The sequence below is a fragment of the Trachymyrmex septentrionalis genome, unplaced genomic scaffold (genome assembly GCF_001594115.1).
Source record: "Trachymyrmex septentrionalis isolate Tsep2-gDNA-1 unplaced genomic scaffold, Tsep1.0 scaffold172, whole genome shotgun sequence".
In the NCBI taxonomy this organism is placed as follows: Eukaryota; Metazoa; Arthropoda; class Insecta; order Hymenoptera; family Formicidae; genus Trachymyrmex; species Trachymyrmex septentrionalis.
This window is the reverse complement of record NW_017304887.1, coordinates 98,598-120,103: the sequence shown is the minus strand read 5'-3', so window position 1 is coordinate 120,103 and position 21,506 is coordinate 98,598. Positions and strand designations below refer to the sequence as shown.

Below are 21,506 nucleotides of genomic sequence, written 5' to 3'. Positions count from 1 at the left end.
TATATATATATTATATACATATATCAATAATTACTATTATAGATAGTACTATACATATAAATACATTGAAAAATTATGATGCTCTACATATTGAATAATGACTAAATTTTTAATCTCCTTAGTACCTAATTCAAGGAGAAATTTCAAATGTTACTAGTTGTCATTTTTTTTAATTCTTTTAACTTTTTTTTTATTTTCAATAATTCTATAAACTTATAATTATCATTCACAAGATATTTCGTTCGACTTGAAGGTGAATTGCATATTGTGATTACAAACTACAAAAAGGATTGCTAAAACAATGTATCAAATGTATGTTTATGCAATTTATATGCTGATAACACAATATTAAATACAAATAGGAAGAATTTTGTTAATAATACTTGTTGCAAATTATTAAAGTCAAAATATTAATCATTTATATTTCACAACGATTACACTTGAGAAACGTGGCTTTGCTTATTGCGACAATGAAGCTTTTTGTGCAAACTTTGCATAAATTACAATAATAATATTTAAAGCGGCAGATCCATTGTCTTTGAAAAATAATACGTTTGAAGGTCTTCTTTCAAAATCGATATTATGATGCATGCTAAAGCCAATGTCTTCACATATATAATCTAAGCGATGACTTCGCAATATTTTTTACTCCACGACAATTCGCGACGAATATTATGGTCTTCGAATTTCAATATATTAAAACAATTTAAATAATGCGATCAAAATATGTAATGCGTATTTTACTACTGTCCTTCTTCATTTCGAAACAATATTTACAAGAATCATACATTTCATGTTTTATGATGATGAAACCGCAATAATATTGAACAGTCAATTGCTCATCAAATTATGCATCAAGATTTCAATTCCACGCCACGACAAGAAAGCGAATTGCTAGATAAATTGAGCCTCGTTTTTTAACAAGAGTCAAACGAATAATTTGGTAAATTTAGAAAAAATTAATATTGGAATAAGCATATGATAATTCTAAAAGAGAGATAAAGCAAAGTCTATTTAAAATAAAAAGTAAACGCCAAAGCTTCCATTATTCATTTGCACTTCTGAAGCTTTCAATTTTTCCTGAACAGTCTTCTTGTTTCAAACGCAATCTAATATATCGCTCGCTTATTACAACAACGACACAGCTTAAGAAACAAAGCTTTCCAGAAATTAAATTGGAATTGGTTTTAAAGCATTAAAATTTTGTTATTAATTTCAAAATGCAATTTTGATGTGATAATCGATTATAAGTAAAGGAACAAAATTGTGACTTTTAAACCCCTTGTAAAGTATGTATATTTTTCTTTTTTCTCCGTTACCGTTCTTTTTTTATTCACAAACAATTGAAAAATGATAATTTTTCAGTTATGTCATTATTGCAGCGAATAAACGATATATCTTTTGCAAAGGACGCCATTTCGTCGTTTCCTCCAACAATCGGCTAGATACAGCTTGACAATCTAACGAACATGCCGATTATCGAACACCCTGTATATACGCTAGCCCGAGTATCATGCCGCCTTAAGGGGTTAACGAACGTGCAAGGCGAGGTACGGAACGACGGACACCTCCATGGCTCACCCTGCCCAGAGAAGGGACGATAAAGTCACCGTTTCGCGTGCCTCCCCTCGCGGCCGCGCGCGCGGTTGCGATCCTAACGGTTCCCTGCAACGCGGTTCACGCAAACGTGAACGCTCTGCACACTTGGGCTGCGCACTATCTCCTGCACACACGCGCGCGCACGAAGGAAGGAAGATCAGAACGAGAGAAGCGAAGAAGCTCGCGAGAGGAAAAACGGCCGGAAGGTCGGAGGTGGACTTATTCCGCGGCGTGCGCTTTTTCTCGATTCTCTCTCCACATCCTTCCTCCTCGCTCCTCCCATTCATTTTTTTTCCCCCATGACGAGCTTGATTTATCCATTAAAATTAAATGAAATAAAGCGTTTTTTTTCTCATTAGGTTATAACCTACTAAGCAAGAAACATTTCAGCAATGTTTTTTCAGGAACGTTTCGTGTTTAAAAATAATTTTTTAGAAGCTATGCTTTTCTTCTGCTATTAGAAGATACTCTGAGAAATGTTTCGTAGAACGCGAATTCAGTGTGTGCAGTGTAGTGATACATTACTTTTCGGTGCCATTCCTAGTATACTCGAGGTTTCTTCTACTTGGCTCTATGCTACAACTTTTTTTATTAATGAAGATACATACATTTGCTTGTTATTATTATATTTTTTGGTGTCTGACGTTAAAACAAGATTAATTATGTTAATATAATTTTGAATTTTACAAAAATATCTGTTTTACTCATAGCCCTCTTCTTATTGTTTTTTAAAAAAATGTGTCATAGTTCATTTTTATGTGATATATTTTTTATAATACCCAGTGTGATAAGTACAAAATGACATAAGAAATAAGGGGTAAAACGATATAGAAGGCACCAAAGTATCCATTGCAGTACTTAGGGAATCAATTGTCTATCTCGAAATGAAGTGAAAATTACAAAAGCGAGCAAATTTACTAGAATATTCACAATTTAATTGGTCAATATCTAGTGAATTTGCTCACTTTTACCTCATTTCAAGGTACTCAATCGATTATCTGATTTTGTCTCACTATTTTGAAATATTCGCGTTTATACACTATTACCAAAGAAGCAATGGTAACCTAATCTCTCTTGAGTTAAAGAAATAACATTTTGTTATCTTAACTTCCATGTGTGTCAAAATGTAAATTTATCCATTTCTACGATTAGTTCTAAAGTAACATACATATTAAAAAGTATGCACTTTAGTAAATAATAAACTAAATTTTTTTAAGTCAAATTTAATATATTTTCATTTTTTTAAATTAAGTTATTTAAAATTTATAGCACACAATGCATTTTTCCCGTCGGATCGCCCCTTGCATTTACAATAAATACATAAATTACTAAATATTCTACATTCTATGTGAAACAATTCTAATAGTTTACTAAAATGCAAACAATCCAGAAGGAAAAAATGGCCATCGTGTGCTGTAAGTTTAACTCCATTGTTTCAATTAAATTAACATATCGATCGAGGAGTAGTGACGATCTATAAAAATTATAAATAATTCAAATTAAGTATAATTTGACATTATGAATTTAAGAGTGTGTGTGTGTGTTTGATTTTTTTTTTTAAAGGCAATTTTCTATACTAACTGTTATATCTAAAAAAAAAAAGATATAACGTACAAATTCTCGCGATTTAATTACGGATGAGCGTACAAAATCAGGACGACCGCGCGCGGATCCTTCTCGTCCTCGATCGACGACGCGACGCCAGACCGCCTCGGCGCAATAGCGGCAATAGTAGATCGCGGATAGTGAAAGTGCACACCGAAAGGAACAAAGAAAGGTGGAAAAGAAGCGGAGCGAGCGGCCGCAAGCGAGCCCCTTTAGACGGATGAAAGTTATCGGAGAAAGCCAATTGGCACCGTCGATCTCGCGAGCGCGCGCGCGCGCGCGCGAACACACCACAGCTCTCGCTCGACGCATCGCGCTCGCTGCTGGCACTGCTGCTGTAGCGCTGCATCGCTCGCACGCTCATATGCGAGCATCGGGCGCGCGCACACGGAGAAAATAAGTGCAACTCGCCGCACCGCACAGCCCCGTGACTTTACGTAACTCCACAGCTCCGCGTTCCTCTTTCCGCGCGCGACCGTCCACCAGGGTCGGGTCTACCGTGTCTCTCAAGTCTCTCCTGATCCGCAAACTAAATCGCAAAGCTAAAAAACCTTTACTTAAATACTTACATACAAAGAATGAGATTCGGAAACAGATATTTCCAAAGAAATTTTAAATCATTTTTTTTCGCCCATACCATATCGTATCCAAAGAAGTGTGTTTACGGAGGTGTTTTGGGAATAAAATATTCCTTTTTTTTTTTTTTACTCAATGGAATTGATGAAGTGGATTTTATTTTAAAGAAAGCTTTATTTGATGTTGATCGAAAAATATGATGAAAAATAAGCGATAATATCTGTCTCGACATTTATATGATATTAGCAAAAGTAAGGCTTACACATTAGGAAAAGAAATTTAGTGCCTTCAATAAAACTGGCATTTTTAAATAGTAATAAAATATTTCGTTTATATGACAAAAAATTTAGTTGCTTTTGCTCAATACACTTTTCAATTTTTTAAATAATAAAAATATTTGTTTATACTAACTAAACTGTTTAATTGGTATAAATGAATATTTGTGTTACTGTTATCGGAGAAACTGAAATATTTGGTTGCTGTTACAAAATGCCTAAACTAAACAGTTTTATAAAAGACATAAAGTTTTTTTCTTAGTGTATATGTCAATATCTAATATTTAATACCTGTATGAAAGGATTTATGTCATTCTCTTACTTAAAAAATGAGATTCAAAAAACGTGATTTTCAAGTAATTATCATATAAATGAATTAGATAAATATGACCATCAAAAGTGTACTCATTTAACTTTATAAAAAATCGTTAAAAACGCCACAATTCAAAAAGGATTTTTGAAGAAATTGGTAAAATCGTGTCAATTTAAAAGGGTGATTTTTTTTAAGGAAAATGAAAATGACAAAAATGATATTTGATCAGGTTAAGAATTCTTTTTATCGATATTATATGATTAGCTAATAATTTTCATTATAATCAAGTTGAAAAATAGTTTTTCCTCTTTTCTAGGAAATTTAATTTTTTTAGTTATATCACACCTTTAAAATAATGGAGCGATATGTAATTTTTATACAGGGAGTTTTTTTGCAATATCGTGAATCCGGATGCAGTGAAGTCACATTATCCTTTTCTTAATTATTGTTAAGAAGAAGATGACCTGACGTTCACCGTATCTGGAATAAAAGGTATTGCAAAAACTTTCTAATAAGAAATTAAAACAAACAACTTCTTAATTTAACTTAATCAACTATGGCTTTCGGTTTACGACGTTAAATTACGTACTAAATGTCAAACGAAGTTGTTTCTTGGATTTCTTCCTTTGCGTTACACGTTACGCTTTCATCGTAGATCCGATTGATTTACTTCAACGAGAAAAAAAGTTTACTGTGTATAAGGCGTATACGAGAACGACGCTGGAGGCTAATGAAGCTCTCTCGGTCGCGTAAAGTCTCATAGTCGGGAAAAAAGGAGCAAAAGCTGCAGGAGGCTTGAACGACGCGCTCGATGTTATCAGCTCTTCGTTCTTCGCGCGTAAGGATGAACGATGATTTGTCGAGCGAGTCTGCGAGATACAAGAGAGCCGCATAAATTCTTATTAGCGCGGTGTTACGGCGACTCATAAAAATCCATCGACGCAATCTGCCTGTCTCGAGACTACTTCGACACTATTCAAGTGTATAGTAAACTAATATTATAGTATAACATAGTGTCTTGTTATAGTTATTATTTTTCTTATCACTATTATTATTATGACTTTTTTATATTATTCATAATATAAAAATTAAAAGGCAGCATATATTTTATTTTTCATAGTATTTTTAACTTTTCATTATATTTTACTCTAGATAGTCTCTAGATATTATCTAACGTATCTTTGTAATGTAGAAATTATCGTAGCTTTCCATAAAGCTATTATCTGTTATTGAGAAAACGTTTTTCTTGATTATTAATACATATTTGTGATATTCAATATCGAGCAGTTAACAAGAATTATGCATGTAACGAAAGCAATACACTTCCTTTCTACTTTTATTTTACAAATAATAAAATCATTTTACGTAAATAATAAGTAATTAAATTCGACATCATGAAATGATTTTCAAATTCGATATTTCGACGACAATTTAAAGAAAACTCCCGTTTTGATCATAAATTATTTTCAATGAGCTTTATCTACGATCAAGTTGCATTCATGAATCAAATTTCATTAAATTGCACCATAGATCTTTTTGAACATTTCGATGTATTTGTTTGTGTTTACAAAATTGGTATAATCGATTTAAAATCTAAAGAAATTCTGAAGTTTTAAGTTTCAAACTTTCGTTTAATCTAAAAATAAATGTAAAAGTTTTTTTAATCAATCATACGTAATTAAATTAATTTTGAGTAATACAGATTTTTTCACATTTTTATGATTTTGATGTTAATATTTAAAAGTAAAATTGACTATTTACAGAACCAGTGTCTAGAAGAAAACGTGAACGGAAGGATGTACTCTCGAAAATGCAAAAGATCCTCGGCCCGTTAGGAATGCTTCATGGATGCATGGAGAATAAAATCCGAGTTAGGGTAGGTCGTCGATTAATTTTTCCCCTAATCATTGATATTTTATATATTTTGTATATAACTTTCTCAGGCGATTTTTTTTTACAATAAAAAGCGCAAATTTTTATTAAATAACAAACAGATGATTTAAAAAAAATATAGATTTTTTTAGATTCTAGAGATTTTACACAGATTAAAAAATAATTCTCTCGTTGTGTTGTAGAAATTCATCAAAATTATATTTATTATTTTATTCAAAGACTTAAATTACTCTCATTTCATCAATCTTATTTTACGCTTCTAGTAAAAAAAATGTACGTTTTCAAACACAAATTTTCAGAACAGATATTTTCTTCTATCGCAATTTCCCAGAGTGTAAAACACGCCCTCCCTAATCCTTTACGTCCTAGCCAAAGAAGCAATCCTAAAGAAGAGCGCTTCGTCCGCCCTTCTTTTCCGCAGTTCTTTCCCTTCCACCATTTCTTTTCCATCCATCCAACCCCTAACACCCCTAACACTGTACGTGTACGCATACACACAGCTGACACACTTTCGCAACCGGGTGACACATACGCGAAACCCTTAGCGAGAAGGTATTCGAAGGGCGATGAGACTCACCCTTCGTCGAGAAACACGATCGTGGAGGAAAGAAAAGCATTCGGGTCAACACTAGTAACCATGGTGACCCAATAGGGCGCTCTAACCACTTCTGTTTGCGTCCTTGACATGTCGTCGTCGTGCGATAAACGATTCAACTGCATAAGACGATAGTCGGAACAGGGTCGCGCTGCTGCACAATGCTGCCCTAAAATTTATCCCTTAAACTTTAAGTACACACAGTCGATTTTACCGGAAGAATACAATTTGGAGTACAACATCCTTCGGAAACTATTATTCATCATTGTATGTAAAATCTTTTATTCTGAAAGGCACAATTTTCATGGGACGTTAAAAAAGAAGTTTTTCAATTGCTATTTCGTTTCCCTTGAAATTAATTGGTAGAGTCGTAAATACAATACTTTGTACATGTGAAACAGTAATATGATTCTTATAAGATTAATATTTTACGAAGAGAGTTACTTTTATGAAGACAGTACTTTTACTGAGACAATACTATGATGTCGAACAATGTTCGACGTCCATTCGCAAAGGATTGATATATGTAATAAAGCATCCTCAATTTATTTCATTTTGAAATTGAAAAAGAAGGTAAAAGCAAAAGAAGAACTAATGAAATACTAAAATTATTATAAAAATAAATATTTTTTCAATAAAACCGTTTATTAATTTATTTTCCATTCGAATGTTTACGTCATGTTTGTGGAGGTGCTTATAAAAGTTGTAATTTTGGAAGCCAAACATTTTTCAGGAATAACAATTTTTAAATATAGTATAGATGACAATCTGAGAAATCTATTCCTGTCATCTGATAATTATAATATATACAGAATCAACGTCCTCGAGACGTTGTACAATCATTCCGGTAATGAACGCCCGTGGAAAGTTGTAAAATTGCGGCATGATGTGCACGCTGATAAATCATCATCATACTTATCTAATCGCATTCGATGATTTCTCGCAGCGCGGCGCTCTTAATGATCGCTGCCGCGCGTTAAGGACGGCTAATAATAGAACAATGAGATGGAATAATGAAAAATAAAAATCAAATTGATTTAATTGGGCTTCCGTCGAACGGAAGTGGATATCTTCAACAAGATGAAGTTTCCGATTAGCCTCCTCTTCCGCAAGCTTAAATTAAATGCATTAACTTTCATCGTCTCGTCGCGTTTCTTAAGACTCGCGTTATCTTTCAAATCGTCCTCGACGGCAGATCCTAATCTCCTATGACCTTCGAACGCATCCGGAAAGAAGATTTTATCTTAGCGAATCAATCACTCGACCTTCGACCGTTCAAATTGCCGAGGAAAGCACGCGGTTTTTTTCTTCTTTATATCAAGCCATTCAAACTCATCTCGTCGCGAATATAAGTGCATTGAGAAAAAAAATCGCGAGGGACGTTCGATTATGTTGATTGAATAATCGGATAGCTAACGTCTCTGAGATTTATTATTCATGTATATTGCTGATATGAAGAAAAAGTCAATTCACACATCTAACAGGTTGCGTGTATAACATAATGTAGAATTACCTTGTTTTGAAAAATAAATTAAAATGACAAAATCACTAAAGCTAAAGCGACTCCTCAGAAAAGATGGTTTTGCTGAAATATCTCAAAATTTAGCTACACTCTTAACCTTGTTATAACCGCGTTATAAATACAGGTCTGAAAATAATTTTGTTGAACCATCAAAATAATTATGTAGGACGCTCAAACTGATTGCTAGAATATCGAAACTTTTTGTAGCATTGCTCCTCGTGATCGAGATTCCTAACGTAATTATTTTGACGGGCCAACAAAATTATTTTCAGATCTGTATTAGCTAAATTTTTAGATAATTCAGAAAAATTCTTCTTTCCGTGTAGATTTATATTGTACAAAATAATTGTACAATAATATTCAACGTCTAAGGACCGCTTAAAGATGACAGAAACAATAAGCAAGAGAATTCTCGCGTTGCGCAAGGATTTTGGCAAAGATTCATGTAGAATCTAATCGAGTCGATCAGATCGCAACTTTGAACACCCGAAATTTTCCGGTCTAATTAAATCCGTATCTTACCACCGAATCGCCCTCGATATCTCATTGCCGCGATCTCTCGGTCAATGAAATCCTTGAATCCAGGGTCAAGAAAATCCTAATACATCAAACGCGCAAAATCGTCGCTATTCCAAAACAACGATTAACTCTAATGACACCATATTTCCATCACATCCGCAATTGATGATTAGATATAGTCGTTTAATCAAAGTGAAAACAGAAAAATAAGCTGTGTCTTAATTAATTCACGATTATAACGAACAAATGGGCAAAATGACTCCATTAGATCATCATTCATGTAAAAACGGAAACACGCGGAAAGACTAAGACGCGCGCGCGAGTTCTGTCACCTTGAAACGGCGAAGACCGGACTCCTCGTTGGCGGTCAGTCTTGAGAGAGTCTCCTAGAATCGATTCTGGCTAATTCGCGGACATCACTGGCGACTCAATGACATACACGTACACACAAGTCCGAGGCTCGCAATTAGTTCTCATTGCGGCAAAGCCGACTGTGACACGTATGTTTGCACTGCAACACGAAAGGCATTGAAGGGGGCCTTGTTGCCTGCACTTCCGCGTATTAGACCACTATCTTGTCTCTTGTGGCCGTATCTATGCGGCAAGCAACGCTTTTTCTCGCAGACCTTCCTCAACCAGGCGCAATGTGTGTGTGTGTGTGTGTCTTTAATGAATTTTATCTTATTAAAATATTATGCTGAATATTATCACTCTCTCTACATACTATCTCCAAATACGATATGCAGCGATACCGAAATTTCAGTTTTATGAGCTCCAATTTAGGAGCTAAAAAAAAGATCGAAACTTGAATTTGTAGACAAAATTAAAAATTGTGAAATAAAATAGGAAAAAAAAAGATTAGGATTCGAAATAAATAACGCTACTAGTCTACAAATGCGCTAGTCTACAAATTATATATACTGTATGATGACAGAAACAATTAAAATTGACACTAATTGTATTCATAATTATGATCGTAATTAGTGTCACTTTTAGTTGTTTCTAGACTACGTAATTCGTTAGCCGTACAAAAGTGTAATGAATGCGGAGCATATGCGATATGAAGAAAAAAATTGACTGAATTGCATCGCATGGCAGTTTACACAATAGTCAAATACGAATTAGATATTTTTTTGCGAGAAACTTCAATGATAAAAAATCGGTTTATAGCTTCTTTTATAAACTCATTTCACGTGACACACATTATCCTAATTTAACTGATACAGATTTGATCCTTCATTACTCGCGTGGAGTGTTCGGGACATGCATTGCTACCTTAGGTATAAATTTGCTAAATAAAATAAATATCACTTATACACATTGTATTCACACGTACGGTACGTTCCGTTTTGCGCTTACAGCACCTGTAAACATCATTTGTACTTATTTAATATTTAATAGACAACAAAAATGAACTGATGCTTACAGCGCGTGAGCGTGAAAACGGAACGTATCCATTGCACGTATATTTAGCGCAAATTGTTTAACACAATTTAAAAAAATGTTTGCACTTACTTTGTCTAAATCGATATATATCAATCGAATATTATCAATCTTTATTTAATTGTAAATCATCACAAATATAACAATGAAAATTGACATATCATATTGGAGTGTCAAAAAGACTCAAATAATTACGTTAAAAAAGTCCACACGAGTAATGTAGGGTTAACAATGTACGCTTGAACTTTGTTATTTCATATTTCGGTGACGCGACTCAAACGACTCGTTGGTGATGATAATCGAAAGTGAAGAAGGAATGCCGATTGTATTTTCTTTTCTCGACGAACACGAGGACTCGCGTCTTTACCTGGAACACGAGGACTCGTCGCGATTTAAAAGGAATAATCGACCGTGCTTTGTGCCGAAGGTCTACACCAGGAACGCGTACGGCATAAGGGGACATGTGGAAGCATACGTGGCCGCCTTCGACAAGTTCTGGAACCTCGCGCTCGAGGACTGCTTCGAGGTCTGGTCCCGCAAAGTCAAGAGGAAAGCACCCGCTGTCGGTACGATTATCTTATTACATATAATCTATCAAAGGCCATTATCGTAATATGCCTTTATTAAACTACGATTGTTTTTACTTTCTTTAATATACGACAACCGCCGAAAATGGTGCCAATTTGAGTCCGCTTTTGGATCATTTCAGTTTTTTTCTTTTTTCATATTAAATATACAATAGAATAGAAATATGTCAATATAAAAGAAATAATTTTAATAGTATAAATAATATTCGAATAACTCTTTATTAACCAAAAACAAAAATAGAAAATTGGTAGCAGGATATCATCCGCGCGGGCAGTGTGTTGTATTCCAGAGTGTTAAAGAGATTTTATATTAATAAAAAATTATTAAAGATAGTTTAGCTAAAATCTTAGAAAGTAGCTAAAATCATTTCCTTTATAACAATATTGTTGTCTAAACAGTGAAAATTGGTCATTAACGAATTGAATTGATTGAATGCTATTTATTTATGAGAGAGATCAGTATCATACAGACGATCTATAACTCCAGACGCTTCAGCTGACAACAATTGAAAATCGATTTTTCTTTATCAAGACTTTGCGAATTAAGTAAATATGCAAATAGATATTTTCTCATTCGATTTTAAATTTTTAATTTTTTAACAATATTTTAACATCAACATTGATATTTTTAAGTTACAAGCGCAATGTTAATTCCAGTTTCTGCTGTTCGATATCATATTTAATTGTAACGCAATTGTTACAAGATAAATTGCAATAATCTTGTGTCTTATGCTAATCGCATGGAATATCTTATAATGATTGTTGATTGAAAAAGAGTTAAGAGTAAAAACTTGACTGAGAACTAAAACTGTATAAAGTCACAACCTGTCCCAGGTTATTATATAAATCATTTAACCGCGCACGTATAAGAGAATCAAGGATAAATTATAATTTTCAATTAGATTTTTAGACAAGAAGGACAGAGAACAATCTTTTCGTATTTTTTAATCTGTTCGCGCGCGCGCGCGATGCAGAACACATTAATATAATTTTCACGATAATATAATAATAAATACTGAAATTTTCAAAATTTACATCGTATGAAAAGAATTTGTAGAATTTGTATAAAACTACGCAATTAAAATTCAAGTGACCTCGTTTATCGGCAATTATAGATTCTTGACGCTGTAATAACAGTTTTCAGTATATAAATATGTTATAGATGGTATTGTGCAACGCGCAAAAAAATCACGAGTACCAGAGTCGAGATAGGTGCGATCGAAAGGAGGTGATCGATCGATTATTCTCGCCTCCTTGTGAGTTTTTGCGTCTCACAGAGATGCGCGATGATGATACGAGAATGAGAGAGAGAGAGAGAGAGAGAGAGAGAGAGAGAGAGAGAGAATCGAGTTGGACAATAAAAAACGAGCTTTATAACCTTCGACATTTCGGAACATAAATGATAAAGAAAAATATTCACTATGATATGCAATTCTTCTGAAATTCTTTTTATTACGAAAATATTCGGTTATATTACCAAAAATAACCCCTTTCGATTTAGAATTTTTAAAATCGCGCTATTCGCAGATTATTCAATATCTTAATCTTTTTTTTACATCTTCCGTATAAATTTAAAAATATAATACATATATATAAAAATCTTACAAATTTCTTTCAAAAATAAATATTCTCAAGTATTATTATGGATATTTTCATCATATAAATATTTCACATTTTCTTGAACATTTATCTGATATGATTGAAAAGTTCTATTTTTTAAATTAAATTTTTCAGTTTTTTTGTAAAACAGAAACTGAAAAGTTTTTCCAAGATAAAATATGCATTAAAATTGATAATTATTAGTAATTATAGGGAATTACTATAATTGATAAAAATTGTAAATGTATTTTATCTCTTATTGTTGTCTATTTAATAAATAAGCGAAGGATTGGTCACTGAGATAATTTTTGTACAAGAGCTAGGTAATTCAGCGGCAATCCAAACGAAATTTTGAGTAATCCAAGATAATTTTTAGTAAATCTAAATAATCTTTAGCGTTCTCAGGTAATCTTGGATAATCTAATAGAAAATCCTAAGTAATGTAAGGGTAACATGAAATAATCTGTAGGTAATTCTAGATATTCTTAAAGTAGAGTCTCAGATAATCTGAGGTAATCTAAGATAATCTTTGATTTTTAAAGTTAGTGAACGTCATTGACGATCATTTGTGTAACTTTTTACAATAATATACAATAATATATAATGAAATGTTTAAAATAAAATTTCTGTTTAAAAATTTATAAGTTTTTGAGTGGCCGCAAAAACATGATATTCAAGAAATTGAGAATAGATATGTATTTGATGGCCCTATTAATATGCAGGGTATTAACATCCTTAATCTTTTAACTATTCAATTTCTCAATCTGATAGAAAACTAATTATAAAACAGTTCAAAAAAATTGAAAAAAGTTTTAGTTACATCAGAACTTTAATAATGTTTAAGTACGAGTACATATACATAAAAGTTTTCAGATATTTGTTTCACATATGTACCTTTTTATTTATACTTAATTTGATTAGTTGCAAAATTTTTAATTTAACATTAAGTTGTGATATCATTTAACAAAAAGTCTGTGTTACTATTGGTGTATTTTTTTAAATATTTTTAATTTTACTTATTAATATTTATATTTAATTGGATATTGTTATGTATTAAAAAATCTCAAACGTTACGAGTAGTCGAATTTGTTGCTACTTATACATATAATATATATTCTGTTTGTGAAATTTTTATATTTTTGTGTTCCTGTATGCAATAAATATTTGTAAAATTGCGTTTCTTTCTTAAGCAGTGAAAAGCTAAAATCGATTTTCTCAAAGATACTTATCATAGGTCTATAAAGATATTCTAGAGTGATGTGAAGAAAATAATACTTTATGTATTCGTATAATAATACTTTATGTATTCGTACAAGATAATCTTAGATGAGCAAAGTAAATTTGAAAAAGTGTTGGGTAATTTCAGAAAATATGATGTAATTTTAAATACTCTAAGATAATCTTGGATAATATGATGTAGTATTTGATAATCTTAAATAATCCGAGGTAATTTAAAGGTATCAATTCGTATCAATGGTAATTTTTGTATATTATAATCGTTAGTGATCAATCTCTCGTAAATAAGTCGTTGATATTAATATAACAATAGGAAGGTTTTGGCACGTAACGTGTAATATCTAGTATGAAATGATTTCTGTTCTTGAGTTATGGATTACAAGCCTGTGTATGTATATGCGATGGTATATTATAATATCGGAACTCGGTATGTATATATAGTCTGCGTGACGTGCTACATAAAAATTCATAAATTTGTCTTTTATTTTGCCTTGCCATTCGCTTGACACTGTCCATCTGACACTGTCGATATAGAATGACGGAGACAATTTGTCATCGAGTCAGGGCTGTAGTAATCGACGTTAGTCACTCCAGTTTAAAATCGTAACTTACTGATAATTTTGTTCGTTTGTATTATCTGCTTGGCCTTGTTATTTATATTAATGTACAATACATACGGTATATTCGGTAAACGAATAGCATATGTTTAAGCAATTTTCGAAAATTTGTGATTTAATAACGTGACGGAAACTAAAAGCATCCAAAAATATAAAATTTCCGCTCTATTTTCTTCGGAACAGCAAAATTATACTTTAAATGTAAGATTCCATTTTCATGAAAAGAATGGAATTTTATTAAAGTATTTAAAAATGTAGTTAGATACGCGCGCGGATCTGAAAATAATTTTGTTGGATCATCAAAATAATTATGTAGGAATCTCAAGTGTGATGAGTAATGCTGCAAAAAGTTTTAACATTCTAGCAATCAGTTTAAATGTTAGTCAATTACTTTAATGATCCAAAGAAAATTATTTTGCAAATCTACATCTATCTAAATGGTTAGATACTTGATCAGCAAAACAATCTTTTTCGCGAACGCGCCTTTACTCGCCGTTATAGGAGAAGAGCATCTTCGTTATCGGGGGATCCTTGGGATCCAAAAGTGCGATCTACTTTTAATCCGCGGGATTCCCATTGTTCATTCGCCACGGAAATCGATAGGGTTTAACGAACTTGCCTCAGGGGAGTACACGCGCGCGCGATCCGCTCGTCTTTATTTACACCGCGTGGCAAAAGGGCGGCAGCCGTGGAAGAGTGGAGAGGAAGGGTCGTCGTATCGCGCGCGCGAAGGGGGATAATACATCCCACTAAGGTCGCCGCTTTGCGGCAGGAGCAAGGACCGACCTTGACTACGTATAGTGGTCGCCGACGCGCACGTTCGATACTGGTTCGAGGAGGAGAGGAGGCTCCGCGCGAGGCTCCCTTCGCGTGCGCGCGCGCACGCGCTTCCTCGCTCGTTTCTTCTCTGCCTCGTTACTCTTTTCGCCGCTTCTCCTCCTCCTACGCGGATCTTCTTTCCCGCCACTACTCTTCCTCGTCGCGATCTTCTCCTCCCCCGCCTGTCATTCCGCGCGAGACGCTTCCCCCCCCCAATGCTCTGTATTTCTCCTTCCTCCCCTCCTCCTCCTCCCCCGCCCGGTCGTGGCAACGATTTTCCTCTCACGCGTTACCCTCGTCCTTCCTTTTCTCCTTCGCCACGTGCCCTCCAACCTTTGCTTCTCACGTTTTCATTCATCCGCACCGATCGTGTCAAGCATGCGAGCTAAGTGGCCAAACACGTGTTTCAACTTGGAAAATCTTACGGTTCGTTCATATACTTCGTATATACAAGTTATTTTTAAATGACATAGGGTACGATGAACGTGATGACTACAAATACTTTAAAGCATTGATTGGTCAATTAATAAAATTCTTTTCTGACTGGTTAATCAAATGCTTCAAGGTACAGGGTGGTCCAAAAGTCCGTTAACATGTCATACGATGATAAAAAAGAAACTAGTTATATGTAAGAAAAAATGTTTATTTATTCTGAAAGTACACAATTTGGGATTTTATTTCTTAAAAATAACCGTCCATATGCGATCCTTCATTATTTTGACACTGCTGCAACCTGGAGCAGAAATGACCGACTGACAAGTGTTTCGGGAAATGTTTTGCATTTCCTCTCGAATACGAGCCTTTAATTCCTCAAGAGTCGCTGGATTGCTGTTAAAGACTTTAAGGTATCCCCAAAGGAAAAAATCCATTGGGGATAAGTCCGGGCTACGAGGTGGCCAGTTAATGTCACCTCTTTTGGATATAACTTTTTGACCGAAAATTTCGGTCAAAAATCGTTGTTTCGATAGTACTCGCGTACGCAGAACGCATGTTGTTTCTCGTTGAATGACGCCATGGCACTAAATTCCCATCGACCGCTCTAACATTCCGTACCTCGCCCGCCCCACCTCTCCCTCGCTGCTCGACGCAGCTGCCGATTCAAATGTTAACGGACTTTTGGACCACCCTGTATTTGTAATGAGACCACATCTCCAGTATAATAGGAATCGAAATTAAAAAATTTAAGTATAGAGAGAGAGATGCAGATCTGAAAATGATTTAATTGTTATGTAGGAAATTCAAGCTTAATCCAGCAAAAAGCTTTGACATTCTCCAGCAACCAGCTGGAGCGTTCTACATAATTATTTTTATAGTTCAACAAAATTATTTTCAGATTTATACAATGAAAAAAATATTTTTATTAAATCAACAAAAAAGTCTAACAAGAATAGTATTTTTATGAGCTAAACAGAATTTGTTGTATTCTGATAAATAAAATATCATTCCTGTTAGGCCTCTTTTTTGTTTAATCAAAACATTTTTCTCAGTGTAACTAAATTTTTAGATACTTCAACAAAACCGTTCTTTCCGCATAATAATTGATGTATCATAGGAAGGAATGTTTTATTATAATAATTACAAATTTTTCGATCAATTCACAATTGATTTTTTCTTTAATGAAATAGGAAGGAAGTTTTTAATTTTAAACATCTCTCGGCAAAACCAACAAAAAATCTACTTGAGAGAAAAATTAATTTTATTATCTATTAATACGTACTTGGAATTACTTATTAAGAAAATCATATTCTTGCCATAAGAAAGAAAGGATTATATATTTAGAATTCGAAGAAATCCCAATTAAAGTAACATCCGCTACATATTGATTTTTTTCCCCAATTTTCCTCAGAAGCGCGATTTATTTCCCGGAAAGTTTAGATAGAAGATCTTTTTATAGCCGATAATTCTGAATCTGGATTACATTTTATCGCATACATTTTATCACGAGTTCTTTCGACGAACTTATATTTTATCATATAACTTTAATTTCCTATCTGTTCCTATCAAGACTAATCTCGTGATTTCTATTAGACAAACTAGCGTCTACCTGCACGTGTATTATACATAGATACATTTCGTTGACGCGTCAATTCCATTTTACATCTCGACATTCACGAACTCGAAAAATCTGTTCTTCTCAACGACTTGATCAGTTGGTCGTTACAAAAAGAAAATACATTTGGAATTGCAATTCGACAAAAATTCTGTAGATTTGATTTGAATGCGTGATTATTGATTTTGCTTATATAATCGTACATAAACAATTTACAATAAGTATAACTAATCAATAAAATAATCGGTAATTGTTTTTGCAATATATTGAAACAAGATTGATAAATAGAATTAATTTATCCACGGGAATATTACATGGCGTGCGTGCGTGCGTGCGTGCGTGCGTGCGTGTGTAATATATGTATATATTATTTTGGAGAACGTAATGTTTTTTTAAATAAAAACACGCATGTAACTTATTATAAATGAGACTATATTACACTATTAGAAACAATGACAACTTAATCCCTTGAGTTGAATAATATTTTGTAATCATTTTTAACTTCCACATGTGTCAAAATGTAAATCAATACATCTAGGGATTCGATTCCCAACTGAGGTAAAATTTTTCGCAATAAATAAATTTATTTACAGATTTTTATCATATTAAGATCTCTCTAATAGATGCCTATTGAACATCAAAAAATTTAATTATAACATTATTTCGGTAGTTTAGCTGCGTTTCGAGTTCGAAAAAATTTCGGCGCGTAGTTTAAATGACTACAATATATATATATATATATATGTATGTATATATTAACTTATTTTAAATTAATTAAGCATTAAAAAGATTGGACCGTTATGGCCAGAATCCCTATTTCCTATTTGATGAGTTTTAAATCAATATATTTCTGTAGTTATTTTTATAATAAAATAAACAACGTTCACACACACATATTCACGTAGTAAATAATAAACTACATTTAAGTCTACATTTTCTTGAGTGTTATTTAATTTCATTGTTTTAGTTAAATTAATGACATATTTGAGTAGGAGCAGACAGTAATAATTTATCCCAACCTTCCATTTTCGATTCGAAAAAATACAGATCAAAAACCAGTACATATATCAATTCAAACAAAATGTGTTATTATAATCTAATGTATATTAAAAAAATGTACAAAAAGATAATTGCATATCTCTAACTTATATATACAATAACATAAGCGACTTATACAATATAATATTTACTTTTAATAGTGAAAACAAATAAAATAGAATTAAACAATTAAATAGAAAAAACATACGTAGCGTCTTCTAGAGTTCAAATATGACGGCTAAACTAGAGTATCGTAATAATCACATATGAAAATTTATGAAAATGTGCTGCCAAATGCGGCAACTAAAAAAATTATAACAACTTACCCCGTGTAACAACTAGCCCCGGTCTTCCCTATTGGTGTTCCGATTAGAGTTCCCACTTCCTTTTGACGAGACGAAGAGTTCCTTATACAATAGTTCATAATAACAATTCCACTTAATAACCATTTTTTGATAATTTTTCAAGAATGAGGTATTAACTTCTTATCAAAATTCAAGATCCAATAGTTCTGAGAGACTTAATAGCTTTATTTTATAAATATCTAGAGTTCCTGATGCATAAAGTCCATTCTACATTAGACACAAGCCGATCGCAAGTTTGTTGCGACAGCCAATATGAAGTGTTGATTTCAAAATGCAAGCTTCAGATTGGCTGTCGCAATAAACTTGCGATCGGCTTGCGTCTAATGTAGAATGGACTTAAGAAACAAATCCGACCCATAAAAAAAGAAAAAAAATATTTTTGAAAATTTTCGAGGATCCAATAAATTCGCGTATCTCGCAAAACGTTGGTCCAATCGCTTTGAGCCCTAATACTTTTCGTCAAGAATTGTCCAGAACTCTAATCAGAACTACTGAAACTTGCAAAAAAATTTTCGGACACATTGAAAATTTTTCAAGTCCAACATTGAAAAAGTTCTCGACGAGTTCTATCGAAAAGTATTAAGTCACAAAGTTATTGGATCAACGGTTTGCAAGAATACGCGACATTTGATAGGTGATTGGAAATTTTCTAAGTCCAAATGTTGAAAATTTTTTTAAGAAGTCTGATTAGAGTTCTGAATTTCTCGACGAGTTCTGTCTAAAAGTTTTAGGTCATAAAGGATTGGGTGACTACATATGGAGATATGTTTTGCAACCGATTTTTCAAATTTCGTTTTAAGTACATATCTCTTTTATTTTTGGATTTGTGATGATTTTAATTCGAAATAAATAAAATAACAATCAACATGTCACAGAACTATTGTATAAAAAATTTTTTTTCAAACATTTTTAATATTTTTTATTAATTTTATTATGTGTCAAAATTATTTTGTATGTATCAGGAACTCTAGATATTCACAAAATAGAGTTATTAAATTGCTCAGAACTATTCGAGCTCGAATTTTGATAAGAAGTTAGCATTTTATAAAAATTATTTTTCAAAAAATTATTATCTATTTTTTAAAAGTTATTTAAAAATCGTTATTAAGCGAAACTCGCGTTATAAACTATAGAGAACTCTTCGTCTCGTTAAAAGGAAGCAGGAACTCCAATCAGAATTATTATATCTGAAAATTAATTTTTCAAAAATTTTATTTATTTTTTATTTTTCGAAATTTTTTTTAATCATCAGGAACTTTAGATATTCACAAAATAAAGCTATAAAACCACTCAGAACTATTCGATCTTGAATTTTGGAAAGAAGTTAGCACATCATTTTTTTAAAAAAATTATTTAAAAATGATTATTAAACGGAACTCTTGTTATAAACTACAGGGAACTTTTCGTCTCGTCAAAAGGAATTAGGAATTCTAATCAGAACTCTTGAGTACTGTAGTTGGGAGTGTTAACTGTAGCTAAATTACTTTACAAAAGAAACTAAATTTATTGTTATACAAACAAAATCTTCGGTTGCTACTAAAAAATTCTTTAATTAATAGTTTTATTGAAAGTACTAAATTTTTTTTCCTATAATAAATAGCATATAAATTTAACAGTGCAGATATTAATTCATATACTGTAGAGGTTATCAATTTAAATTTTTCGCATTGCTGAATCTCATTAAAAATACAACAATTATAAACAAATTATTTCAATCATGTTACGCTTTAAGGTGGTTCTTTAGCACAGTATCGAAAATTTGAGATGCCTCACCAGGGCCCACTCAAAATTACAAATATCTGCATAATTTGAATAAAATATTGAAACTACATGTATATCTTAATGAAATAGCATGGAACATACGATAGTAAATCAAGAGCTGCACTTTCATCAAACGAAACAAGATGAGATTATGTTTACTTTTTGAAATTAAATTTATATACAAGTTTATGCACGTGAATATCTTTCCAGAATGGTCGTTGACCTATTACTTTTTTGTGATCATTAAAATCGTAATTTTTTGGAAAAAGTCTATGGTAAAATTTTTGTGCAGTTAGTCGAAGAAGCTCTGTGAGCCTTATCTGTCACTAAATTATACGTGAGAAGTTACATTTTCAACATTTTCTTTCTGTCTTTTTTCATCGTTAACCTACCGTAGAATTTTGCACACGTCAATTTCGGTACTTTAACTTCATTATATAAAAAAATTAGATATTTCTATAATTACTCAATTTACTAAAGAACTACTTCTTTAATAAACCAATTTTCGTAAATAAACAATAATGAATTATTTCAAAAACATTTTCGTAAATAAACAATAATGAATTATTTATTAAGATCATATATGTGAATACACAACAAGTAAAAATTTAATGCCTATTACGATCGAAGCTAAATCTTTTTTTTTTTAATAATTTCTATGTAAATTTATATACTAAATATGTAGTCATTTGAAGCGCGCTGAAATGATTTTTCGGACTTAGAAACGTAATTGTACTACTAGTAATATCACTAATTAAATTGATAAACAATTCAATAATTTGATGCTAATCTGGCATCCTATTAGAAAGATGTTAATATATTGAAAAACTGTAAATAAATTTATTGCGAAAAATATTACCTCGGCTGGGAGTCAAAATTATTTTGTTATAAAATACAAGGTATCATATATTTTGTTAATTTAGGTTTAGAAGAAAATTCTATGCGGTTTGTTTGAATTGTAAGTATATAAGGAAATAAATAAATCTCTTAAGAAGTTAATGTAGCTCCCTAAGCACGGTGTTGCGGTAACGAAAAGAAACTCGTGTTAGGACTAATGACTCTCTCCCTCTCGTTATCGTTTCCAGCGTCGTGTA

At 32.4% G+C, this 21,506-nt stretch overlaps 2 protein-coding genes across 6 annotated transcripts in view; one reads left to right on the top strand and one right to left on the bottom strand.

Moving 5' to 3' along the window:
- Nucleotides 1-21,506, bottom strand: part of LOC108746485 (ecdysone-induced protein 74EF) — a 295,998-nt gene that overhangs the window by 213,735 nt on the left and 60,757 nt on the right. Inside the window, exon 1 of one of the 5 annotated variants that reach the window (XM_018483289.1) lies at nt 18,613-18,630. The exons of the other annotated variants lie outside the window; for them this stretch is intronic. The gene's annotated coding sequence lies outside the window, so the exon portion shown is untranslated. Of the gene's footprint in view, nt 1-18,612; nt 18,631-21,506 lie in introns of those variants that run through there. 5 annotated transcript variants of the gene reach the window in all.
- The window catches only part of LOC108746487 (U7 snRNA-associated Sm-like protein LSm11), a 40,684-nt gene that overhangs the window by 17,738 nt on the left and 1,440 nt on the right, over nt 1-21,506 (top strand). The window contains exons 3-4 of the mRNA XM_018483296.1: nt 6,132-6,244; nt 10,768-10,906. Of these exons, the coding sequence (XP_018338798.1) occupies nt 6,132-6,244; nt 10,768-10,906 (252 nt within the window). The remainder of the gene's footprint in view (nt 1-6,131; nt 6,245-10,767; nt 10,907-21,506) is intronic.